This window comes from Zeus faber, assembly GCF_960531495.2.
Source record: "Zeus faber genome assembly, chromosome: 21".
NCBI lineage: Eukaryota > Metazoa > Chordata > Actinopteri > Zeiformes > Zeidae > Zeus > Zeus faber.
The window spans coordinates 25037279-25064912 of NC_137208.1; the positions used below are offsets into that span (position 1 = coordinate 25037279).

Here is a 27634-nt window from a genome sequence, read left to right on the forward strand (position 1 = left end):
TTTTCAATTGATTTTTAAATGACAGTCTGATAGAGGCAAACACGCACCTGTTCTGAGGGAAAAGACGGTCGCATGTCGTCTGGAGATAGGACGCTCCGTCTCACCGCATCCTCTCAGAATGGACGGAGGAGAACAGGACGTGCGGGGGGCGGGGAGCGACGCAAGCGCATAAAACGCGTGAACGCGCTATGCGTGCGAGAATGAGAGCGATGAAAATGAAAAACCTTTTCTTTCATACAGCATTACGTATTTACTGTGATTGCGATGCTACAAGCACAACAAATAAAGCAAAGAATAAAAGACATACAAGATGAAAAAAACAATCAGGCGTTTATTTTAGAAATCCTGTTTCTAAATCGCACAGTTTTCTCAGTGAAAGTGTGATCAAAACAACCATTATTGATTATTATGTATGTACAATCACTTCTAACAGCGATAACGTCTTTAAACAACTAAATGAAATAACCGTAAGGTATGACTGACCCCTTGAAAGACCCGCGGGGGTCCCCGGAACAACCAATGTATTAATGCTCAGTGGCGCTGCTCTGGAGCGTCATTTGAACGTACAACGCGACACGATGTATTTTAATCTCCAAGTACCAATTACCAGGAGCGCTGCTGGCGGAGTGACGTGCGCTTGCACGTTTCCACGGAAACCGGGGTGAAGAGGAGCGAGCCATGGTCGCCATTGGAGATCAAGGATGCTGGCAATACGAGGGCCGTGCGTCCGGATATATCCAGATTGTGTCTATTAATTCCAGCTGTTCCAGCTGCTTCTCCATCGGTGTCGACAGCGGTCTTTTCTCTGTCATGTTCAGGGTAAACCCTGAGCTTATTGTGAAGACTTACACGGAACTGCTACTCTGGCTATATTCTTCGATTGTCCACTTTTTATTTTAAATAGTCCACTTTTTTTAAACAAATATTAGCTTTTTTTTTAATCAAAAATGTATCGCTTATTTTAATTTTGTACATCTTGCTTTTTTTTATGACAAATATTCATTTTTTTATCAGATCTTGATTTATTAGTATTATTTTTTTTACAAATCCACTTTTTACAAATTCGTTTTTGTACAAATGATCTGCTTTATAAACAAATCATTTTTTATCGAGCTATAAATTGTTGCCTATTTTAATTTTTATCTGTTCAAAAGTATTATTTTTAACAAGATATTTATTTTCAAATCTTCACTTTTTACAGATCTACCCATTTTGTACTTATCCTTGCTTATAAATCTTAAAATGTATAAATCGAACTTTTAAAAATATATTTTTAAAATATTCACACTTTTAATGAACCTTCGCTCCACTTTGTTTACAAATACTCTTTTTCTTGACAGTACATTTCACGCTCGGCCATAGGTGAGTTCAGACTGAATGAACGTGGCCCAAAAGGATGGGCAACACAAAACACATTACAGAGTAGCCAATCATAGGCGAGTGAAGTGCCCAGAAAGACCTTGGGGGACAGAAAGTCCACTGTGTGAGCCAACAGCTTCGAGGGAAGGGATGGAATGTTTTTCTGTTTATCTGGAAGGGCCAAAAATTGGGTAATGGATGTGTTGGGGTCATTGATCTTTATTTACATGTTGCTCAAAAACTCAAGTTCCATTTTGCACTTTTGAACAAAACAAAACAACAGGGATAAAAACAGCAATAATAGAGTCTGGTACAGTAGGAAGCCGATGATTTGATGGACCTGATGATCTTGTTTTTTGTGAGGGAAAGACTACTCTGAAATGAAATAAATGTAATGCCTTTGAGAGTGGTCCAATATGGCCGTAGAGAAACAAAGATCAATCAGTTGTTCTATACTGCAAGGACGCACAATTTGGGATGTTAATTAGCCTTACGATCCCAAAATAATTTTCACATTTCATTGAAATATGCATTGATCAACTGTTTAAGGCAGTGTTGAGTCTTACGTCCGGGTTGAAGGAGATTTTAATTGGGTTGTGAAATCATATTGCAAAAATTTCTTGCAACAAAAGTATTTTAAAGAGCAGCTAACCTTTTTCTAAAATGAATTTACAGAGTCTTACGGAGAAGATGGTTACATTTAAATTATAATTTTTTTTTTTTTACAGGCAGAAATACAGGAAAAATGTAAGTGTTTTAAGTTTGCGGGTAAAAAAGGCAATTAGTTTTACATCTCACTCTGCTACAGCACAGTAGCAGGGCACAGCACAGTAGTCAGTCGGCAGGTCCCATCTATCCGGAGAGAGCTCCACGAGAGACACTTTCTCCGGTGGGATGGAGCGGATGTTTACATAGGAAACTGGGAAATAAATCAAAATCTAAAATAAAAGACACTGAGTGTCTCTCCGCATCTCTTTTACTTGCCAAGTTACCGTTCACTGTAGCGCTAGCTTTGTCCCGTCTCCCCCTGTGACTTCACTTTCAAGTTTGCAGGCAATGTCATATTTTTAGATGGGTGTGCAAATTGCATTAAAGTAAAAAATAAATCAAAATAAAAATCTTTTATCTAATTCCTACATATTTCCCCACACATAAATTCACTGGGTATGCCAACCTGCAAGTTGCCCTTTAACCTATTCAAGCGTCAATAGCAGAAACGGAAATGGGGAAATTCTGTGGAAATTATAGAAAAGAAATATTCATTCACATACAAATTTGCTCTGCTCAGGGTTCATAGATAAGGCCTGTTGTTTATTGGATCACAATGGTTTATGATATATTTTTTTAAATGGATCCCCAGAAAAAGTTTTGAAAAACACAGACTTAAAAGGGGTCCTATTATGCAAAACAATTTTTTTCAGTGCACATATATTTGGGTCTCTGATGGGCCTACTAACACACAAACTGAAAATGTTTATATTATATCTGAGTAACTCAAATCTTAAAAAAAAAAGAGGAATTAATACCAACTGTTTAATACCAACTGCCTGTTCAGAAACTAGAGACGATGGAAATGCAAGTATTTAAAAATTTGTTCTTTTATGTGTTTCTTTCTAAGACCTTGGGCTTTGGAGCGCAAGTCGCTGTGCGTTTCTCCAAACAAAACCAAAAAAATAGTGTTTTTATAGTACATCTATTATTTATTTTCTGATATTTACATGAAACAAAAAAATCTCAGCGTCCGGGAGTCCCTTGCATCCAAGTGCAGTGTCCGTGTCTCCCACAAGCTTGGAGCATGGCAACCAAAGGAACAAACCTTGAAATTAAGCCTTATAGATAGATCTAATATGAGTCAAGATTCAGCAACTTATTTGCTTATTTTCGCCTCTAATTTGTTCAGAACCAGATTTTAGTGGACTGATAAGGTGAAATTAGTGAAAGTTATGGAGTAAATACAACAAAACCTGGAAGCCATGCTCAAACGGCATCGGCTCACAAAACCCTGAACTTGTGCTCAAACAAGGGCTGCCCCCAAATAGTTGAGGTGACGGGAAGAGTCTGAGTGGACTAAGTTTTTATTTGGTCGGCTGCAAAAATTCCATTCAGGAGCTGCGCCTCTAGCCTATGAAATGCTAGAGGGCTTTTAATTTGAAACTCATTTGAACAAAAAGTAAATTTTCAGTCTCCTTGCTGGTTTTTCCGACACATTCAGAAGAATAATTACAGCGTTAGGTAATTAACAGGTGGCTTGCTTCATGCATGCATGCCGCATGAAGTCGACTTGTCTAAAAGTGTGAATAAATATTGTGTATATTATAAAAAGATATTGTGTATATTATAAGAGCCATTTGAAACCGTTAATCACATTCTTGAATTACCAAATCGGATTTTAAATGGCCTGACGGCGGCGGTGCGCACAAGCCTATGGGGGCGGGGGACTGGGAAGGTGCAGTGAAGCCCGCGGCTGTCTGGGATCCCCGTCCGCTGGCTTCACAGCTGGGTGTTGGGATTTACAGGCAGGGATCCGCCATCAGCAATTAACCATTGTAATTAGCATGCGGCTCACTTCATACGTGCGCAGCGCTTGTAAATTTATTTTATACTCCAAAGGCTGGTTATTAGTTTTTTATTTTACTTATCTGTAATGTACCACAGTAATAACAATGTTAGTCATAACATTCAGCATCATTCAACTTATCAGCCCTGGAACTCAAACCATGTTCTGATGCCCAAAAACATATTTAAATAATGAATCATAAACATGCAACAATAAGTAGACTAATGGCTTGAACTGATGACTAACAGTTGACTTGGAAAATCCTTAGTTGGGAGCAGCCCTAGCTTAAACCCCATTGGCTGCCAGAACTCGGGACCTTGGGAGAGTTACTCCTCGAAAATAAAACAGCCCATTTTGGAACAGCATGCATTAGAGGTATGTTAGAATGGCTAGAATGCATAATCTGAAAGGGTATTTTCAGCAAAAAACTTCCAAAACATGTTTTAGGGACCTCAGAGACCTATATTAACTTGTGTAAAAAGGAGCATAAGTCCCCTTTAACAGATGTATGTGACATTATCTTAGCAACAATCATGTGAAACAACAACAAAAAAGCAACTAAATGGCATTGTTAATGGACAAGAATGATAAAACCGTTGGGGTACGCTTCCGTTTTATTACGTCTACAAACAAATACATGTATAAATGAACAATAATTTTGTCCTTGTGGGCCGACCCTATATTTACAACATAAAGGACACATTTATGTACAATATATATCTGTGTGTGTGTGTGTGTGTGTGTGTGTGTGTGTGTGTGTGTGTGTGTGCATGCGCGCGTGTATTGGGATTATCCGTCTCAAGTGCAGATCCAAGGGGGTTATATTCTGTCGACATTCCTCATGCTTCCCTCCAGTGTCAAAGTGCGAAATCTGAGGAAAGCAAGGTTAGGGGAGTGGATTTTACAAGTAACGTCACTGCTGAGGGAATGCCGAGAAGAAGGATTACGCACCTCTCCAAGAAATGGTTGTTTTCCGCCAGTTCCTTGACGACACCCTCCATCTCTTCCTTCAGCTTCTTCATGCTGGGGTGAGAGGACGAATGGGGCAGATTCATTCCAGGGTGCATCAACTTCTATGTTTCTTGTCTCTGAGGTTAGCGCGGATGTAGCTTAAAGAGCTGATTCACGGAAGGAACCACCTTCACACAAAAGCCCCGTAGTCTCTTACCCCAGGGTCCTCTGACTGAGGTAGGCCTGGGGCTTGTACATGTTCAGTATAGTGTTGGCTACAGTACGTTGCCAGTAGGAAGTGTGGCAACTTCCTGTTCCTCGCCTCTTAGGTTAGTGTGGCTGTAGCCCAAAGAGCTGATTCGTGGAAGAAACCCCCGAAACTAGACTCCCAAGGTCTCCTACCCCACTGCTACCTGACTGAGGTAGGCCTGGGGATTGTACATCCACAACGTAGTGTTGACTACAGTCGTTTGCCAGCGCGGATGTAGACCAAAGAGCTGTTTCACGGGAGAAACCACCTAAACACAAAACTCTTACTTACCCCAGAGTCATCTGACTGAGATAGGCCTGGGGTTTTAGGCCGCTGGACGCCAGGGGCATCACCTTCTGCGGGAGCTGTTCCTGCAGCTGGTGTGGACACGCACGCACGCACACAAATTCTGTCACAACAAATTTTTGTTCCATCTTAGAAACCACTGGATTCAGGCTGGCTTTTGCGTGCCGTACCTTGATGACTCGCTCCGTGAGCATGGTCACCTCCTTTTCGATGCTGATGAGTTGACCGGACAGGCCTAAGAGCTGCTTCCTCACTTGATGCACCTTCCTGGGGGGGGGGTGAATGACTTGCTAAGGCAGGGACGGGGGCTCAAATGAAGCCAGGCTCACATCCTACTCACCTCCTGTGAGTCGTGAAAAGCTTTTCGAACAATATAAATAATACCACTACTGATAATTATCAATGATACTAAATCTTACAAAAAAAGAAAGGGAGGAAGGAAGGAAGAGAGGAGAAAAGGAGCGATGAGTTCACCTCATCCACTCCTCACTCTTGGAAATGAAGAGACGGTACTTCATGGCACACTCTTCGGTGAAAAGGGACCGGGCCTTGCTTGCGTGGAGGACCAACTTCTGCCTGCACAAAACCCCCCCCCAAAAAAAAACAGGTCAGGGAAGAAATACATTCAGGATACAGCATGCAAATGCTACAAACAAGAAGAAAGAACAATTGAGGTTCCTAATGTTGTGTTTTGTGGGCTTACTTGTCAAATTTATGGATCTGTTCCTCGTTGTAAGGCAGACCTACACACACACACACACACACACACACACACACACACACACACACACACACACACACACACACACACACACACACACACACACACACACACACACACACACACACACACACACACTTAGAATCTGATTTTTACAGAAGCTGGCATGTGGCCTCTACTGAACGACTTAAAATGTATCAAAAAAAACCAAAAAAACATCCAAACCTTAAATCTCCTTTTTTCGACAATGCAAACTCACATTGTCACACCGTTACAGTGTATTTTTGGAGCATGTTTTGAAAAACAGTAATATCACATTATTTTAAACGACTTTTCGCTGCAGTACATTCAACAGCGTAAGGTTGCACAGTAGGAAGCGTTACCACTTCCTGTTTCTAGTCCCTTATGTTAGCACAGATGTAGCCAAAAAAGCTGATTAGCAGAAGTGTTAAAACAACGAGTCAATAAAACCCAGATACATCTGATGAAAATACACAGTAAGCTTGGACCGATTTATGATTAAATCGTCAATCGACATTGATGAGAGACGATTTTCACATTTTTTTTTTAATCTGCCAGGAAAAATCCAAGCATTGAAAATACGTAAGTGCAGTTTACCGTGTTCTGAAACTGGAGCGGAGAAGGGGCGGAGGCTCTCGCCATCTCCGCTCAGAGCTGTCGAGTAACCACTTGTGATTGGATCTCACTTCTCACTCTATATGCAAATCATGTGATGATAATATGGCAATATAATCTGATTGAGAAAAAAATTGATTTCTTTTATTTCCTTAGGTTCTTACTTTTATGGAAAATAAAAAAAGCGTAAACCTAACCTGGCAAGAATATCTGATTATACTGCGAGTTTCCCGTTTTCCAAAAGGAGATTTAACATGCTTTATTTATTTGTTTATTTTAAACACACAAACAAATGAACAAAGCCAAAGACTCACGGCGCTCGGCCTTGTCCTTTTTGAACTGCTGGTAGATGGCTGTGATGGCGTCCAGGAGAACTTTGATTTTCTCCACACTGCGAGGGGGGAGGGGGAGCCACAGTTCAAACAGCTACTAATCTCTGATAAAACACCCAACACATCACAGCACATCAAAAGGTGGAACAGGTTCCAAACACTCGCTCTCTTACTTCCTGTCCTCGGGGTGGGTGCCCACTTGTTGAGTCCAGGCGTCAGTGAGCAAGCCCCCCGGGAGGAACTTGCTCTTGATGTCCTGTGTGGTTCGCTCCATGGGCTCCAGAGAGCTGGAGATCTGCAAAATGGGGGGATTATTTGAGTGTGTCGTTTCTACAAATGTCCTCTTTTTTAGATTGGAACAGGGCAGCCCGATAATTCAATATTGCCAATAGTGCTAATTATGACAAGAAGATATGACCTAATGATTCCATATGTTTAAATTCTAAAGGGAGTATTATTTTGAAAAAACAAAACCAACTACAGCTTGAGTCCACTTTCCGTTACCAAATACAGTGGAAACCACTTATAATGATCACGGTTACAGTGATCAACCACTTCAAAAAGGATCAATAAGCTTGGGACAGAATCATTCCTATACAAATGCTGTTTAAATAATTTGCTTATAGTAATCAAGTAGTCTGCTTACAGTGTTCATTTTGGATCTTACCATACATGACAACATATGGGAAAAAAAATTCAAACTACTTTTTTTTTTTTCTTCTTTACTCCACTGATACTTTCCTTTCCTATCCCTATCATTATTTTGCATAGCACCGACAATTTACAACCCTCTATGGTTACATATTTGACAAATAACTGTTTTGTGTACCACCAGTTCGAAATTTCAACCTATTCGGTAATTCTAGGAAATCTTTTTTCGGGACCTGTGCTGAAACTCACAGTTCAGTCTCTTTATATGCTACTTATAACGTTTTTAAAACATCAGATGATTCAGTGGACAGAAAATTGCCTCAGCGGATAAAACAAAGGTAAGCTATAGCCGGTCGATATACATGTCCAAAATTGGTCAGTTTGCCCTAAACTTTGAACATACAAGCAGATACATTAATTAATACATGAATCAACATTGTTAGTTTTGGTGACGTAATGGTTATGGTAGTGGTAATAATCTGGGGGCAAGGCATAGTGTTTCATACCTGGCAACCCCAGCCCCAACTCACTGGAAGAGGCGTTTCACAGCTAATAATCACTGCGCCCAAGTGTATGGATAAATGGTTCTCTTGTCAAAAGATCTTGTTTTTAAATTTTTACTTGTTATAAAGACACAAGATGTATTGTTTAAATAATGCTTTTGGGATTCTGGAAGGTGTATTTCTCAAATTTCAAAGGGGCTAGGCTAGTCGTTTCCCCCCTGCAGCCATGCATTCAGCTGACACTGATAGCATGGAAGCAGGGCGTCAATACCTCTGGACTTGACACACAGGGATGAAATTGATATTGAACATCTTGTCTGAATCAAATTTCCCCATAACGGTCTCAAAAGCTATCCATTACCCTCCTGAAAACTCCCTTTATAAAAATGATATAGCATACACTACTACTACTGCTTTTGATCTTTTTGAATTTATCTTAATATGATATTTCAAATGTATTTATATACAGTATGTCTTAGATTTTTACAATCTAGTTTTTAAACATGAAGCTCTTTGCAAACGTCTGTGTGTGTTTGTTATGTTACTGTAGTGTTTAATTTGAGAGTTTTTAAATATTCCTTGCTTGGCATGGATTATTCTTTTTTTTATTTTTATCAAGAGAATTCACTGCTTCCAAAGAAATGTTCTTGCAACCCTTTGACACAAAAGTGCCTGTAATCATCAAATTGCCAGCTTTTAGCTCACTACTCTCTTTGGCAAAGCGTGCATTTAAGAACTCACTCTCAAAACCTTCTTGTTCATGTCCAAGATCTCTTCGTACTCGGAAGACAATGTGTTGTCCTGCATCAGCACCTCAAACCTGTCGATGAAACGGATAGGAGTTCATATAAGATAAGATTTGATTTTGGGGGTTAATTCAGGTAATATGTTTGTGTTACACAGTAGGTAGTACTCACAGCTGTTCATTTTTCTCCAAGATCTGTGTGCAGTAGTTGCACAAGTGAATGACCTCTGATTTTTTGCGCATGATCTCGCTGTAGTCCTCCTTCATCAGCTCACTGGGAATAAGGAAAACGTATACAGAATAAACGACACCGCCCCCACACCCACTAATTGAACATTTCTCGGCTAAACACCGTGTCATCGTGGTCTTATTATGGTTATATTCCATAACCTGGGGAGGGGACACGCTGGTGACACCTACTCGTGTGGAACTTACATCAAGCCCCGCACTCCTTTGCGGACCAGCTCCTGGTACACCAACAGCGACTCGGATGTCTTCCACAAGTGTCCGACGTCACCCGCAAAGGTCTGAGCAACAAAGCCAGGAGGGACATTTGTTTCAGTGGCCAAGTTGATGAAAGCCTCCACCAGTATCATGTTGGAACTACAAAACCCAATTCCAATGAAGTTGGGACGTTGTTTAAAATGTAAATAAAAACAGAATACTAATGATAATAATTTGCAAATCCTTTTCAACCTTTATTCAATTGAATACACTACAAAGACAAGATATTTAATGTTCAAACTGATAAACATTTTTTTTTTTTTGCAAATATTGACTCATTTTGAATTTGCATCAGTGCATCTCAGATGAGCTCTGGCCCAGAGAAGCCGGCGGCGTTTCTGGGTGTTTTTGATATATGGCTTTCACTTTGCATGGTAGAGTTTCAACTTGCACTTGTAGATGTAGCGACAACTGTGTTCACTGACAATGGTTTTTCAAAGTGTTTCTGTGCCCACGTGGTAATATCCTTTACAGAATGATTTCGGTTTTTAATGCAGTGCCGCCTGAGGGATCGAAGATCACAGGCATTCAATGTTAGTTTTCGGCCTTGCCGCTTACGTGCAGAGATTTCTCCAGATTCTCTGGATCTTTCGATGATATTATGGACTGTAGACGATGAAATCCCTTAATTCCTTGCAATTGTACATTGAGAAACTTTGTTCTTAAACTGTTGGACTATTTGCTCACACAGTTGTTCAGAAAGTCGTGAACAATGGGGCGAGGTTGCCCCATCCTTGCTTGTGAACGACCGAGCCTTTCGGGGATGCTCCTTTTATACCCAATCATGACACTCACCTGTTTCCAATGAACCTGTTCACCTGTGGAATGTTCCAAACAGGTGTTTTTTTGAGCATTCCTCAACTTTGTCTTTTGTTGCCACACAGCTTTTTTTGAACGTGTTGGAGGCATCAAATTCAAAATGAGTGATTATTGGCAAAAAAACATCAAAGTTTATCAGTTTCAACATTAAATATTTTGTCTTTGTAGTGTATTCAATTGAATATAGGTTGAAAAGAATTTGCAAATCATTGTATTCTGTTTTTATTTACATTTTACACAACGTCCCAACTTTATTGGAATTGTATTTGTTATGTTTCCATGACGCTAACCTGTAAGACATTGATTCCACAGTAACATACTGTATATTTGAAAAAGGTTGGGAGGGGAAATAATTTTATGACTTCAGGCAGAGGGACCTTTTTCCACAGTCATGTTTCTGTCCATCTATTAAGAAAAACATCTTCAGACCATGAGTTCTTCTTTTGATTCTCTTGATCAGAATAATTTCTGTCACAAACTGACTGTCATGCATGTGACAAAAAATACAAATAGTGTTCCAGCTAAGATGTGCACTTTCCCTGACAGCCCCTTGTTACAGGGCTTCAGAGAGTTGTTAAATGCCTTCACAAAAGATGCACCTTTTCTGGACAGTCAACATTGGTAACTGACGGTCCTTCTCATCTCTTCCCTTTCTGAAATATGGCTGTGTGAAGACACCAGTAAAACTCACAGTGGTGATGCCTTTATGCTTAAGTATACAATCAGGAATGCTCAATGAGATTGATGGCCAATGTTAACAATAAGGACTTTGGAGACTTGGTACTCGCCCCAACACACGTCCATCATTACCTTTGCGTAGCTGGCATCCAGGTCGAGGTCGTAGCGTGGCTGGACTTTCGGAGGGCTGGCTGTGAAAAGACAAAAATGGAGAAGGGTTAGATGGGTAGACCCTGCATTATCTGATATATTATTTGTGTTCGTATTTGTGTTTAGAACAGAGGCGATGTCAACAAACTGCTGTGGGTGGGGCTGACACTTGCTGACAGCATTCCATAATTCCATCACATAACAATGCAGAACAGATCGTTTTAACAACAAAACCACTTGTTAGAATGATTCACCTGGGGGGGGGGTAGTGTTAGAAGTAGAGTGGGGTACTCACGGTCTTCGAAGATTAGTCCCACTGTGGCCACCAACTCGCAGCTAACCAGCATGATGGGGTTGTCCCTGGTGGTCCTAGGGAAACTCTTGGCTGGGCGGTTGGGGTCCAGTGACAGATGCCGGCCTTCATACAGGAGCTCCTGGTTGTGGGGGGGGATGCTCGTTCGCCGCGAAAGCAGCTCCTGGAACAGGGTTGCCCTGTAGGACGACACAGTAGGTGCGGCAAACCTTGACTTGGCAGTAGAAACCATCTCAATGTTGGTGCTAAGGTAAATTAACGAAGTAACTGGGATGCTTGCATGTTGTGCAGCTTACGTGTTGTATTCATGAATGTAGACGTGGTGCAACGTGGCCTGCTGCAGACTGAAGACGTAGACCACCGTGCGGTGCAGAATGCCGCTGGTCTCGGCGAAGAACTGGTCGAAGCCCCAGCACTTCTCCTGGTCTGCCTCCAGGATGTTGGCCAGGACGGGTGTCAGCAGGCTCTGTAGGCCCCTGGTGGACAGGAAGTTAAAGTTAGACCGGTTCCTGCCCTACTGACAGAGTGGTGCACATCAATTCAAAGCAATAGCCTATAGGCCTGAGAATTTCCACCCTGGGGATTCATAAAAGCACAACCTTATTTATCTTACGGCAATAAATCTTTAATTGTCACACAGCACACCACACTACAACACATGCACGCACACACACACATGCTTTGTATGGTGGCCGGTGAAATGAGGCCTCTGCATTTAACCCATCCTTGGCTTCTCCTTCGGCCGGGGGCACAGCCAGGAGCAGGGAGCAGGAGCATGCAAACTCCACACAGAAAGGCTCCTATTTGGGAGATAACCCGCCCGGAGCACGGTGCCAACAGATCCCCAGGCGGGAATCGAACCCAGGACCTTCTTGCTGTCAGGCAACAGTGCAATGCAATGAGTTGAGTCAAAGACCTGACACCACGGAACTCACTTGGAGAGACTGCAAGAAACGGGCATCTCCGTACTCCACTCTATCTTCCCATTCTCAAACTTCTGCTGGCCGGAGATGGTCCCGGAAGGCTTCTCAGTGATTATCTTGTACCTGAGAGAAACCCCAACTGCTTAGGTAAGGCATTAGATTACTATTATCATCATTGACCCAATGTGAATTTTTCCTGGCTTTTCTGAGCCCTCCCTTGCATTATTATTGGACGTCGCTGATAAAAACAAGGCCGTGCTTGGAGGAATGGATGAAAAACACATCACCAATCACATGCTTAACATTTACCTATCAAGAGTCAAGATTCAAGAGGTTTATTCGTCACATTGAACAGTAGATCACACATCATACAGTAGAAAACTGTTCATCTGAACCTCGTGGGAACGACAGCAGTTCAGGAGAATGAAAGCTTTTTCGGCTCTTTTTAAGGTTTTTAAGGCACCATTGGACTGCATTTAAGCACAGTGGGAAGCTACAGCAGAATGGTACGTTTCTCAATAGAAAAGTATCCGGCGAGGTTGTGCTGTGACCAGTGATAAATGATGGGAATCAACACAAAATACAGAACCTATCCTTCAACAATGTACATGCTGCTTTCAGAGATTAATTGAGTTTAAAGGTGGAGGTACACTGTGGCGGACCAAGGGGTGTGGTCAAGTCGAGTCGGCCAAATCAGCGCCCGCGAAGCAGGGAGTTTTTTTAATGTTTGCATGTCTTGCGCGTACGGGCTCAAAGGCCAACAAGGAGCCCAGTCGCAGCACTAGCGGCGCGAGAGTCGGAGATTATTCCAGCACCCCGATTAAAAACTTTTATCCTTATTATTTAATCCTTTTTGGCCAGAGAGCCTTTCTGTTTAGAATTGTTAATAAAGATTCTCACCATGTTGGCAATCCACCGCCAGAACAAGATAAGAACAAATTGATGCAGTGATCTGGGCTCTTGCAGTGTTCTCTGTTCAAGCTTTGGGGGCGAACCATGTCTTTCGTCTTTCTATCGTTCTAAGACCTCCGATTGTCACGATTGGTCCAAATGCCATTGCATAATGGCAGAGGACTGACCTCCCTTTCTGGGTCATTCAACCTTCTCCTTCTCACAGTTTGACAAGCTTGTTTTTTTCTGGAGCCACAACCGGAGCATGTTTTATAGTGGCAGTATTTCCTCAAATATAAACCAGTAAACAAGGCTGAATCTGAGTCAGTGTGTGTGTTTTCTTTCTCCTCCAGCGCTGAACCACCGTTGTCATGCGATTCCCATGTTTTTATTTTAGATCTATTGTTTTTGTTAGTTTCTACTTGTACGATACAAACATTTTAAAGCCAACTAAGGGACATTCCGTCTTGGATCAGGACAGTGGATTGCATAATAGAGTGAGTGATCTCTGGTCCACTGTGTGTCCCGTTCCCCGTGTCTTAGAAGAAAAAAAATAATGCAGTTTTTCATTTTGAGGAGCACAGCACCCAGATGGCAGTTGAGATAAATAAGGCCCCGGTCACTATTTGAGGAAATACGGGTACTGTCAATAAATAACATTTAGTTTGATTTGACTATTTTTTATTTTATTGTTTTCATCTTCATTTAAAGCAAAGCCACTCCTACCTCCTGTCGCTGTCGAGTTTGTGCTTCATCCAACGCAGAGAGTATTGAGTATTGAGTATTGCATTATTGACTGCAGAGGGTGTTCTAGGACATGTTCCGGAACGTCTTTTGTTCTTGCGTCTTTGTAAGTGTATCTCCTGCTTAATTGTTTGTCCACAGTCCAATAATTCTGTTTCACTTTGGAGAATTGAGCATACACTTTTTATCCTTCCTATATTACGTTAAATCCATAATGATGAGTTTGAAAAATAAAATAAAACAAAAAAAAAAGAGGCAAAAGCATGAAAAGGCTCTTACATCACTTCCTTGTTCCTGCGTGGCCCTTCGAAGGGCCGGAAGGGGAGGCTGCCTGTGGCAGCATGGTAGAAGGTGACGCCAATGCTCCACAAGTCCACAGTGGCGCCATATTTCTTCTGGTGGTCCTTTCTAAGTACAGCACGCTCGTACATGTCCGGATGCTGTGAAATGCACACATGCGATGTATAGATTGATACATTATTCATCCCCGAAGGGACATTGCAGTGTAAGAAATAGCTTACATCAGAAAATAGGCAATAATAATAAAGTAATGGAAAATAATTCAAGAGATAAAGACTAAAATGGCAATATATGGAACATGTAGAAACATAAAATAAAAAAAGGAATGTGTATATGACAATACTCACTCATTAATGAGTGCCCCCCTGCCCTGACAACTACTGAATCTACAGGGTTTTTTCACAAGTTCTTTAGGAGCTCTGTCCAAATACTCTCAAGCTCCATGATTCTTCCTTGAATGATAGAATACAGTACATGTGAATACATTTTCAGAATCCAGATTCTGTGTCGCTGAGGCTAAACAATGCCGATTTGCTGCTGGTTGAACAGCACGCTGATGTTGACGCTTTCCACAATTATAATGTAAGAGACATATGGCTTAAACATTTGCCCATTGGACATGTTGTTAAGGCAATGCCGCCTCCACCTATTGAAATGGAATTGACAAAATATAAAAAAAAATCCTAAAATGTGAGCTATCAACAGGAAAATAGTTAGGATGATAAAACAATGTGTGGGCTGAGAGCTGCAGCAGAGTGGTAATTTTCTCAATAGTAAAGAGTTGATGGTGATGCTATGAAGGGTTCTAAATGAAAGGAACCAACATTTTAACAAGGCCCCGGCTGAAAAACAGCGAACCTATCCATTAACAGCATACACACCAGGTACTCTTCTGTGCCGTAGAGGGAGACAAACTGTTCATCGTCCTCCAGCTCTCGCGCTGCGCCAAAGTCTGTCAGCTTGTAGACCGACTGCCCGTCTTCGCCGATGACCCGCATGATGTTCCCGGGTTTGATGTCGCGGTGCACAATACCGTACTCCCTCAGGTGGTTCATCCCTGCCACTGTGACACATGGTGGATTGGGAACATGAAAAAATAAAGCCTGGGATCATTCTGGTTTGGTCTTTGGTTAAGAGTGGCCATTACGGAGATGTGGATGCTATATGCTTCTATCTATACCTATCTATATACAGTACACTCACCGGCCACTTTATTAGGTACACCTGTTCAACTGCTTGTTGACACAAATAGCTAATCAGCCAATCAAATGGCAGCAACACATTGCATTTTGGCATGTAGACATGGTGAGGATGACTTGCTGAAGTTCAAACAGAGCATCAGAATGGGGAAGAAAAGGGATTTAAGTGACCTTGAACGTGGCATGGTTGTTGGTGCCAGACTGGCTGGTATGAGTATTTCAGAAACTGCTGACATACTGGGATTTTCACGCACAACCATCTCTAGGGTTTACAGAGAAACAAGAGAAAAAGAGTCGGAAAAAGAGAAAATATCCTGTGAGCGGCAGTTGTGTGGATGAAAATGCCTTGTTGATGTCAGAGGTCAGAGGAGAATGATCAGACTGGTTCTAGATGATAGAAAGGCAACAGTAACTTAAATAACCACCCGTTTCAACCAAGGTATGCAGAATACCATCTCTGAACGCACAACATGTCGAACCTTGAAGCAGATGGGCTACAGCAGCAGAAGACCACACCGGGTGCCACTCCTGTCAGCTAAGAACAGGAAACTGAGGCTACAATTCGCACAGGCTCACCAAAAATGGACAAGATTGGAAAAACGTTGCCTGGTCTGACGAGTCTCAATTTCTGCTGCGCCTTCAGATGGTAGGGTCAGAATTTGGCGTAAACAACATGAAAGCATGGATCCATCCTGCCTTGTATCAACGGTTCAGACTGGTGGTGGTGGTGTAATGGTGTGGGTGATATTTTCTTGGCACACTTTGGGCCCCTTAGTACCAATTGAGCCTTGTATCAACAGTTCAGACTGGTGGTGGTGGTGTAATGGTGTGGGGGATATTTTCTTGGGACACTTTGGGCCCCTTAGTACCAATTGAGCATCGTTGAAATGCCACAGCATACCTGAGTATTGTTGCTGACCAAGTCCATCCCTTTATGACCACAGTGTACCCATCTTCTCATGTCAACTTCCAGCAGGATAATGCACCATGTCACAAAGCTCAAATCATCTCAAACTGGTTTCTCAAACATGACAATGAGTTCAATGTACTCCAATGGCCTCCACAGTCAGATCTCAATCCAAAAGAGCACCTTTGGGATGTGGTGGAACGGGAGAATCGCCTCATGGATGCGCAGCCGCCAAATCTGCAGCGACTGCGTGATGCTATCATGTCAATATGGACCAAAATCTCTGAGGAATGTTTCCAACACCTTGTGGAATCTATGCCACGAAGAATTAAGGCAGTTCTGAAGGCAAAAGGGGATCCAACCCAGTACTAGCAAGGTGTACCTAATAAAGTGGTTGGTGAGTGTATTACTTGTGTGTGTGTATGTTACGTATGAATATATCATATAGTCGGTATATGTGTACACCCATTCACCCTCATCCATTATAGTCATAGAGAGAAAACAGGGCACCCCCTGTATTTCTTTAAAATTGTACTTGCACAAAATAACAGCAAGAAATGAGAAATCGGGGGCTTTTGAATGACTTATTCATATCTTTTATGATGGATCGGCTTTTTCTATCCATCTGTCAAGAAAAAAAATTGATAAAAAAACGTAATGACAATATGATCTTATCTATATGAGATATTATCTACAAGGTGTCCCCCCTCACCCACATCCTGCAGAACTATGAGGAACTCATCCTCTGGCAGTCCGTAGGCATTGGACGACTCTTCCAACACTGTGTAGAGACTCCCGCACGGACAGTACTCCATCACCAGGACCTTGTGGCGTGTGTTGGTCTGTTGGTTAGACAGAAAGCGTGAGAGAGATTCAGAGGAAGGGAGAGAGAGAGAGAGAGAGAGAAAGAGAGCGATACATAGAGGGAGAAGAAGCAAGATAGAAACAACAACAGAGTGCGAGAGAGTGAGACAAGAACAGAGAAAGAGTGAGATACACCGAGTGGGTGAGGTTGGGAGAGATACAGGAGAGAAAGAGTGAGTGAGAGAGACAACAACAGAGATCGAGAGAGCAGCATATTGTACACAAACAAATGAAATTGAGGAGTTTATACACACACACACACACACACACACACACACACACACACACACACACACACACACACACACACACACACACACACACACACACACACACACACACACACACACACACACACCAAGAAAAATGGATGTCTACTGGCCTCTTCCTCCACAGCAAAGAGCTTGACAATGTTCTTGTGGTTAAGTTTCTTCAGCACCTCAAACTCGCGCATTTGGACATCCAGTGGTCTCAGAAAACTCAGGTTGTTGAACACTTTCACTGCGTAAAGGTCTCCCGTTTTCTACAGTCGGTAGGGTGGTGGTGGTGGGGGGGGTAAAGATAAAACATTTACATTTATTCATTTAACAGATGCTTTTGTCTAGACTAGAAACATTCAAAGCAACCTCAAATTTAAGTGCTTGAGCACCCTGGTTCTACCAGATACAAGTGCAAGATAGCTATAAGATAGATTGTTAGATAGCTGTAAGGAATCAAAAAATATATATAATTATAATTGTGTATATATATATATATATATATATGAAATTATTGTTAAAACACCATTCTTGAGGGACATTTAAACTAAACAACACAAGTGATTCAGTGACATAAGTGCACGGAAATTGGTCCAGACGTAAGTCCACAGTGAGTGTAAAAAAACGCATGAAAAATAAGTTACTTAATTTAAAGTAAACATGGCTTTATTTATACACAATTTCTTTTCAAAACACTAAATCTACGTCAAATAAAAACAGCGTCCCTCCGCCCCAACCTCGCAGTGTCAGAGCGGACTCGGAGTGACCCTCGATCACAACAGGTATTCCTCAGTGCAACCCGAGCAAGTTGCATCGTCAGTCAGTAAAGGAGTGGACAGAACAGCCATCCTTAGAGTTGAGTCACACTTGTGTTAAAGAAAGGACCAAACAAATCTCAGACAACCTTGAAAGAAGTTATGAAATGAGTGAAAAAAAACAACTATGTGCCGTTCAATGTAAACTCGGGAAATTGTAACTCGTGCTGTGTTTCACAAAACCCAGAAAACTGTAATATGTACCTAACATGAATAAACTGGACAAAAACTGTGTATTGCTGCCATTATTTTTAATTTAATTATTATTATTGTCATTATTATTATTATTTATATAATACCAACAAAACATTATCATGTTTTAGAAAGAAGTAGTATGTGTTTTTCTGGTATTTTACATCCAAAATCTGCAATATCATTAATCTTACATTGTAAACCACACTTCTCAATCATCACCTAGCTACATAAATGTCTCTCAACTTGATGGGTTTGGGCAGCACTGGTTGTATGTGAGAAGGCGCCGCCCCTTAGGGGCTACTTTCCTATTGGTATATCTCCAACCGCATATGTGGAAGTACTGAAATGTATTGTTCATCTCGCTTCAGCCAATCAGGATGGAGCAGCGTAGCAAATAGAAACCCTTAAACTGCTCCCTTGTCCTCTTTCCCCAATTCAGCTGCGACTGAATACGTTCATCAATCATTGAAGATGACTCCCGAGATTTCCGTCGCCGAGTCAAGCAGAAACCAACACGCTTCCTCTGTGTCTCAAGGGCCTGACTACTTTTTTATGAGCCCCCTGCTTATGCATCGGGCTGGCGGAGTCGTGCGACTGTTACGGCAGGTGTTTCATCTGCCTCGGAGCGGCCGACGCTCTCACTGGGATCACCCATTGGCTTTTTGTCGAGGGAACCAGGGTGACACCAACTTTCAGGTTCGCCTATGAAAATACATCATCTCTGCACCACTCCATAGCAGCGTAGCCCCTAAGGGGCATAGCCTGCTGACAGAGAACAAGAGTTACTGTACCTTTGTAACTACAGTTCTATGAAGGTGGCAGAGCCCTTTAGGGTTTTATAACCAACTGGACCCCAACCAGTCTTGCTGAATTGGTTTCAGAAGACGAAGGGAGCACTTCTGGGGTTTATATTGGCTATGCTGCGCCTTCTTGATTGGCTGAAGTGAGTGGATAAATAAATGTAATTAATAAAGTACTTCCACTTACACAATTGGAGATATACTAATAGCCCGAAGGGACTACACCTCCTTAATAGAATTGTAGTTACAAAGCTACAGTAGTTCTTGTTCTCCTGTATCCTCTCTCTCTGGCCACCAGTTATCACTGAAGTACTGTGCAAAATGCCAGTGCCACCACGCTCACCTTGTGTCTTCCTCTGTAAACGTTGGCTGTGGCTCCCTGGCCCAACAGGTCGGAGATGAGCCAAAGGTAGTTTGTCGTGCTCTGCATCTTGATTGCTATGATCGATCCAGCAAAAAAAAAAAAAGGACAAAATAAAAAGGCCCGTTAATGGATCAACATCCACTTATACAGTATACACATGCATGTACTGTATACATGCATCATTGCAGATTGCACAATATTCTGGAGTATTCTAGTATTATTATTCCCAGTAAACCACACATACTTTTTAATAATTAATCTTTTCTTTGCTTATATATTTTGGCTATATGTATATGTTTTGTTATGTATTTTTTCTGATTCAAGATGATTGTTTTTCTCTTCCAACTTTGTTTTGCACTATTTTGTTTATATGTGTATACAGTATATGATATTACATTTTGTTTTTGGGCCATCCAACAAGCATAAATAAATATATATATATATGAATCATTGCAGATTGTATCCCTTGCATAATATTCTGGACTCTGGCCAGTATTATTATTCACAGTAAACCACTGTACATACTCTGTTGCACACATACATTTTGATTATGGATCTTTTCTTTGCTTATTTTTGCCTATATGCTGTATGCTTTGTTATGTATATTTTCTGATTTAGATTGTTTTTTCTTCCTATTTTGTTTTAATATACAGTATATGAAATTAAATTTTGTTTTCGGGCCATCTTAACGATCAAGGCCAAACAATCCTCCTCTTTTCCATTTCTTATGAAAGGCAATTTAATCAAAAAATATAGGGGACTAAATTCAGCATTTTAAGGGGTGTGACTAAACACATTAAACATCTCCCAGTCCCCAGCCTGTCCACCAAATGGAATGCAAGACTGAGCTGACTAATTTGTCATTCGTCACCGAATAAATAATCCGGAGTTCAATACATTTTAAAAAGTATATCTTGGTCTGCTGATGTCACTGCAAGTCTGGAGAACACTCGTGCAACACTCCTGAAGTAACAGGTAACATACCATAGTTCAGCGATAAGACAATGTATTTCACAACAGTGCAATTAATCACATCGTATCTTGTATTCTCACGTCAAACTAGCTATCCATGTCTTCTCTTCTTCTTCTATGGTTGTGGTATGGGGATGGTGTGGTTTAAGCAGCCACACATGACCTGGGTCTAGGTAATTGGGGCCTAGGATCAGACTCTCTTTACAATAAACTGTGTCTCAAACATCCTCGTCTGTGCCTCTGTGCCGGAGGTCCCTGAAAACGCCACTTAGGTGGTGTGGTAGGCGAAACTGCCACACTGGCATCTAAACAGGGCCTCCACTGCACGGGGAAGGGACACAGCAGCAGCCCTTTCCCAACTGGCAGCATCCAGGGCATCCGGCAGAGAACCGGGGGAGAAGTAGCCGCAGTAACCACCACAGGTAACCGCTGGCAGCTAGTTACTCCGCCCATCAGCCACCGCCGGGACCATCCAGCAACCAAGCAGCCAGGCCACCCCTCTAAGCAGCCCCTGCAACAGCCAAGTCCGGCCATGCCTTCACCAGCCAGCACAGCAGCCCGAGGCCCCATGCTCTGGAAAGGAGGTGGGGGCAATCTGTAGTCGCCCTGGGGAAAGAAGCCGACAGACCATGCTGTTCCGGGGAACCAGGGGGCCAGTTAATTTATCTTTGGACATTTGTTGGTTTGAGGTATGGGAACCCTGATTCACAGTCTAGTGTTTTATTAATTTAAGCAATATGAACCCTGTGTGAGAGTCAGGGTATGCGGTGTGGGGATGATGATGTGGTTTGACCTGTGTCCAGGTAATTGGGGCCCAGAATCAGATTGGCTACATACAGTGGGGCAAAAAAGTATTTAGTCAGCCACCAATTGTGCAAGTTCTCCCACTTAAAAAGATGAGAGAGGCCTGTAATTTTCATCATAGGTACACTTCGACTATGAGAGACAGAATGTGGGAAAGAATCCAGGAAATCACATTGTAGGATTTTTAATGAATTAATTGGTAAATTCCTCAATCAAACAAGCAAGATTTCTGGCTTTCACAGACCTGTAACTTTTTCTTTAAGAGGCTCCTCTGTCCTCCACTCGTTACCTGTATTAATGGCACCTATTTGAACTCGTTATCAGTATAAAAGACACCTGTCCACAACCTCAAACAGTCACACTCCAAACTCCACTATGGCCAAGACCAAAGAGCTGTCAAAGGACACCAGAAACAAAATTGTAGACCTGCACCAGGCTGGGAAGACTGAATCTGCAATAGGTAAGCAGCTTGTTGTGAAGAAATCAACTGTGGGAGCAATTATTAGAAAATGGAAGACATACAAGACCACTGATAATCTCCCTCGATCTGGGGCTCCACGCAAGATCTCACCCCGTGGGGTCAAAATGATCACAAGAAGGGTGAGCAAACATCCCAGAACCACACGGGGGGACCTAGTGAATGACCTGCAGAGAGCTTGGACCAAAGTAACAAAGGCTATCATCAGTAACACACTACGCCGCCAGGGACTCAAATCCTGCAGTGCCAGACGTGTCCCCCTGCTTAAGCCAGTACATGTCCAGGCCCGTCTGAAGTTTGCTAGAGAGCATTTGGAGATTGGATCCAGAAGAGGATTGGGAGAATGTCATATGGTCAGATGAAACCAAGATTACATTTACATTTACATTTAGTCATTTAGCATACGCTTTTATCCAAAGCGACTTACAAGGGAGAATAACATTCAGCTACATTGCGACAGAGATTAGTGTAATAACAACATTGGTGTAACAATAAATACTGCAAGGTGGTGCTAAGTAATTGTAGATTAGGACAGGAGGTACTCACTGAAGAGCTGGGTCTTCAGGTGCTTCTTAAAGACAGAGAGGGAGGTCCCTGCTCTGGTCATTTTTGGCAGCTCGTTCCACCAACGTGGAACTACAAATGAGAATAGCCTGGATTGCCGTGGCTGTATGGCCGGCAGAGCCAGGCGACGCTCATTTGACGAGCGCAGCATCCGGGGGGCAACATGTGCTCTTACAAGAGCACTTAAGTAGGTGGGAGCATTCCCAGCAATCACTCTGTAGGCCAGCATCAGAGACTTGAACTTGATGCGGGCGGCTACAGGTAACCAGTGGAGCTCGATGAGCAGCGGAGTGACATGTGCCCTCTTTGGCTGGTTGAACACCAGTCGCGCCGCCGCATTCTGTATCAAGATAGAACTTTTTGGTAAAAACTCAACTTGTCGTGTTTGAAGGAGAAAGAAAGCTGAGTTGCATCCAAAGAACACCATACCTACTGTGAAGCATGGGGGTGGAAACATGCTTTGGGGCTGTTTTTCTGCAAAGGGACCAGGACGACTGATCCGTGTAAAGGAAAGAATGAATGGGGGCATGTATTGTGAGATTTTGAGTGAAAACCTCCTTCCATCAGCAAGGGCATTGAAGATGAAACGTGGCTGGGTCTTTCAGCATGACAATGATCCCAAACACACCGCCCGGGCAACGAAGGAGTGGCTTCGTAAGAAGCATTTCAAGGTCCTGGAGTGGCCTAGCCAGTCTCCAAATCTCAACCCCATAGAAAATCTTTGGAGGGAGTTGAAAGTCCGTGTTGCCCAGCGACAGCCCCAAAACATCACTTCTCTAGAGGAGATCTGCATGGAGGAATGGGCCAAAATACCAGCGACAGTGTGTGAAAACCTTGTGAAGACTTACAGAAAACATTTGACCTCTGTCATTGCAAACAAAGGGTAAATAACAAAGTATTGAGATGAACTTTTGTTATTGACCAAATACTTATTTTCCACCTTAATTTGCAAATAAATTCTTTAAAAATCAGACAATGTGATTTTCTGGATTGTTTTTTCTCGTTTTGTCTCTCATAGTTAAGGTATACCTATGATGAAAATAACAGGCCTCTCTCATCTTTATAAGTGGGAGAACTTGCACAACTGGTGGCTGACTAAATACTTTTTTGCCCCACTGTACCTGCTGCTCGTTGGTTGGTCTAACGATTATCAGGTCAAATCCCCATCCCCCGCACTTAGGAGAGGAGCCCTTGTCATGACAAATGTCATGGAGAGGATCCCTCTCCAAACCTTGCACTCTAAACACTGGAGTCTCTTAGGGTTCGGTCCTGGGGCATCTGCTATTCTCCTTGTGCACTTCATCCCTTGGTGACGTGATCTCCTCTCATTGCTTCTCCTAACTACTGATATGCTGATGACACTCAACTCTACCTCTGCTCTCCTGCATCGGAACATCACCAGGACAAGAGGGCGCTCCTCCTTCTCCCTGGGAAAGACTACCCCCACACAGACACACCAAAGTACTTCACTCTCAGATTGCCAAGAAACTTGGGGAAATTCTGGCCAGACAACCAGCTCTCCACTCTCCCTACATCGCTGCTACACTTGCTCCTGAAGGTCTTTCCCTCTACAACATCTGAAATATACTGCCATACCTCAGGAGGGACACAACACAAGTTCTGGTTTAGGTGCTTGTCATCTCCTGTCTTGACTACTGCAATACTCTATTGGCTGGACTACCTGTGTGCTTGATCAGAGCTCTACAGCACATCCAGAATGCAGCCCGTCTAGTGTTAAAACAACCAAAATTTGCTCATGCCACTCGCCTTCTGCGATCACTTCACTGGCTTCCCATCTCTGCTCGGATCAGGTGCTCTCCTACAAGGCTGTCCATCCAACTGCTCTTCTACATCTACAATCACGGGTCTGGTTCCTCGACTCACTTTACTGTCTAACATACTTTCATATGAAAAATAAATAATACCTCTCTCTCTCTCTCTACTCTACTAGTACTACTTATTTCCAGAGAATGTTATTCTGGCTGGGACTCTGATATACTGTTGGTTTTATACTGTAACAAACTGTACTTAGTCTCTTTTGACAAAAGTGCTCTGTCTGCTAAATGACATAATGTAATGGAAATGGTGCCATTTCAAGTTTTTTAACTAAGAAATATGAAATGGCAATGGATTTAAGTTTAGGGCTAATGAATGAAGGTGTAGATTCATTACAGTTACGCGATTATTAACAGGTATATGAACATTTACATTAAATTAGACATAAAAAAAAAAATTACTTCGTAACAAGTATATAATAGTGTCCATCTTTGTTGCTGAAACAGCCTTTTATGATGTCATAGTAGTATGTCATTCCGGCTAACAATGTCCATAGTTCAGCGTTATAAGCCATATTTTCATGTCATATTACACTATTTAGTTTTGTTGAGGATACAATAATAATTCAGTTTTCTTTACTGGGAAGAATTTTAATACATTTTCCAGCTTTTTTTCCTTTCACCTTTTTTGCATTGAGTTTTGGGTGGTGGCAATTGTGTGATGTAATCTTGAAGAAGAAAAAAGAAGAAACAGTCTTTATTTGTCACACAACACACCACACTACAACACATGCTTGCACACACACACACGCACATGCTTTGGATGGTGGCCGATGAAATGGATCCTCTGCTTTTGACCCATCCTGGCTTGTCCTTCCTCCGGGGGCACAGCCAGGAGCAGTGGGCAGCATACGTGGACGCGCCCGGGGACCAGGTGATAATGTCCATCGCTTGTCAGACGATGATGTGTGCATGTTTTTGAGGGGGGTCCTTACTGACGTGAGGTGCAGGAAACCCCATGTGAGCACGGGGAGAACATGCAAACTCCACACAGAAAGGCTCCTATTTGGGAGATAACCCGCCGGAGCACGGTGCCAACAGCGCCCCAGGCGGGAATCGAACCCAGGACCTTCTTGCTGTGAGGCAGCAGTGCAATGCAAAATAATTTTGAAATCCATTACCGTTAACCAGGATGACATTTTTCATATAAATTCACAATTGTTTTATAACATCATAAAATGAATCATGGATGTTGAAATTTGCAGCCAACATTGAAGATAGAAAGTGCCATAATTTAAATTTTAAGCCAATGAATTTTTTTTGTTTTTGCACAGCCAATGATCACTTTGCCATCTCCTAAAACCTAACTCTCCCACCTTGAATACTACAAAGTCCACTGGAACATATTTATGTGTCGTTATCATTTAATTATCATGGCCCCGGCAAAGCGTGTTCATTCTCCCTTGCCCCACATTGCGTTACGACAGGACGTCACGACGCATCAACTGGAAACTCCCCATCTAGGCCTCGAGCGATGCGTTTACGATGGGAGTCAGGAACATTTCCAATATCTCGTGTTTTCTTTCCCGTGTGTCGCTTACAACACGCCAGCGTTACCAGCGTTTCCCGTCATTCCTATTACAGTGTAATCCATACAATATGGCGGGATGGGGGGAAAAAAACGATCAAAAAATGATGAAATACAGCATTTCAGTTTGGATTAAAACAAAAATAGAGTCGTGCGTTTATTCGTTAATTGGCGGATTAGTTAATTAGAAAGACAGCCAAGACTTCTGCTGGTCGTAAATGTCTTACGTTTACCAGCGCCAGCTGAAATCGAAACTGTTTAATAAATCGCCTTACTGAGAACGCGAAAGAACCAGAGCGTTAGACCCGTGCGTGTACGTGTATAACGAAGAGACACAATTGGAAAACGATTACATTTTACCAAATAAAAATCACTTACGCAGTAAACAAGTCCGCCGTGTTTATTTCCTCAGCCTTCAGACTGCGCCTCTTCCGGGGTCTCCTGGTCAAGGGGTTGGCCGCGCCAATCAGAATACAGAGCGGGTGGAGGGCGTGGATGACGTCATATTACGGAAACGCTCCGTTCTGTCGTTACTGTGCGACGTACGCTCACACCAGAAGTGACTTGACGATCATCTGCTGCGACGCCAAACAGCGATGATGCATTTACGCTGGTCCAAAAAAAAACCACAAAACCTGAAAAGACCCTTGACTTGGTTTCCTACCAAACTCTTTGGTTTCTACGTAACGTTTGTTCCAAAAATGGAGGAGAAGCTTGCTTGTTGCGGGAGCCGGTTACCCCGTGCGTTACGATGTGACTATTCATTTACAGAGACGTAATAAAAAAAAAAAACGATGCGTGGAAGAAGCTTTGGGAGGTAGTTGATGTGGAGAGATTGAGGTGGAACTATTGTGCAGCTGATGGGGAACACAATAGGTGACGGACCATTCATGCAATGTGCCAGAGTATAACCTGACCTCCGGGGTTTGGGTTGTTGGGAATAAAGCTGCTAAAAGGATACACGCCGTCTCGTCAATATGAGATAAGCTACAGTATCTACAAGAACCTGTGAGACTTATTACAGTTGGGATCCCTGGTGAGGTTTATTACATGATGCACTGAAGAAAAAATGTGAAAGTCCAAGTTCAATCTCTGTTGATACTCCTCCCATATAGTTTGATTAAGAACATTTCCCATGTACAGTATGATGTAATGGAGCACAAATCCCATATATTTTTAATATATACTAACAATATAAAATACATAATAAATATGATATATATAAATAAGTAAATAATAGTCATATTATAGTCATCATATTTACATTTTTAGACTACTGTATATACATTTACAAACTCAGATACATCCTCAAAAGGAGAGACTGAAGGTTGCAATATGTTGTTATTGTATTTCTTTGTATCATTAGTTGAATACTGCAAAAGAGAGAGAAAGAAAGAGAGGGAGCTGTGTGTAGTACTGCATATATTCATATATAATATGTTATATTATTATGTTATATTATGTTTAAAAAATAACCTTGTCACTTTAATATAAGTATATTTGTAAACAACAGCTAAAATGAATGCAGCAATGTGCACATGAAGTGATGAGTTGAACAGCAACGTCCCCGAGTGACAGCGGCCACTTCTTATGTGAAGCTAGAAGTGTCTTGTTCTGGCCCAAATAGTGCTGCAGGGATTATATATTTTTGTAGGCCAACCCAGAAGTTAGCATCGTCCTAGTTCCCTCGACAAAAAAAAATCCAATGGGATTTCCATT

General features: G+C 42.1%; 1 protein-coding gene across 2 annotated transcripts; it reads right to left on the minus strand.

The window, feature by feature from the left end:
• Window positions 1-2559: 2559 nt before the first annotated feature.
• tbk1 (TANK-binding kinase 1) lies at window positions 2560-26350 on the minus strand. 2 transcript variants are annotated; one of them, XM_080022761.1, is made up of 21 exons: window positions 26294-26350; window positions 19714-19808; window positions 17686-17826; window positions 17152-17281; window positions 15215-15396; window positions 14313-14473; window positions 12411-12521; window positions 11772-11951; window positions 11458-11654; window positions 11145-11203; window positions 9447-9538; window positions 9184-9285; window positions 9008-9086; window positions 7286-7407; window positions 7095-7171; window positions 6127-6166; window positions 5898-5999; window positions 5594-5690; window positions 5409-5494; window positions 4868-4939; window positions 2560-4787 (listed from the first exon to the last, which is right to left on the minus strand). In XM_080022761.1, exons 2-21 carry the CDS (start codon window positions 19798-19800, stop codon window positions 4736-4738), a joined length of 2169 nt encoding a protein of 722 aa, XP_079878887.1. In that variant the 5' UTR covers window positions 19801-19808; window positions 26294-26350; the 3' UTR covers window positions 2560-4735. The 2 variants fall into 2 exon arrangements, with proteins under 2 accessions (XP_079878887.1, XP_079878888.1); XM_080022762.1 differs by lacking the exons at window positions 17686-17826; window positions 19714-19808; window positions 26294-26350 and having other exon boundaries at window positions 17156-17249.
• Between the last annotated feature and the right edge of the window lie 1284 nt (window positions 26351-27634).

Bases quoted from the DNA above. Each gene is read 5' to 3' on its own strand.
- tbk1 (XM_080022761.1), bottom strand. From the start codon at position 19,800: ATGCAGAGCACGACAAACTACCTTTGGCTCATCTCCGACCTGTTGGGC. The intron at 17,827-19,713 runs GTGAGCGTGGTG...TACCGACTGTAG, and splicing joins TTTACAGAGGAAGACACAAG to AAAACGGGAGACCTTTACGC. The intron at 11,952-12,410 runs GTGAGTTCCGTG...CCTGTCCACCAG, and splicing joins GTTTCTTGCAGTCTCTCCAA to GGGCCTACAGAGCCTGCTGA.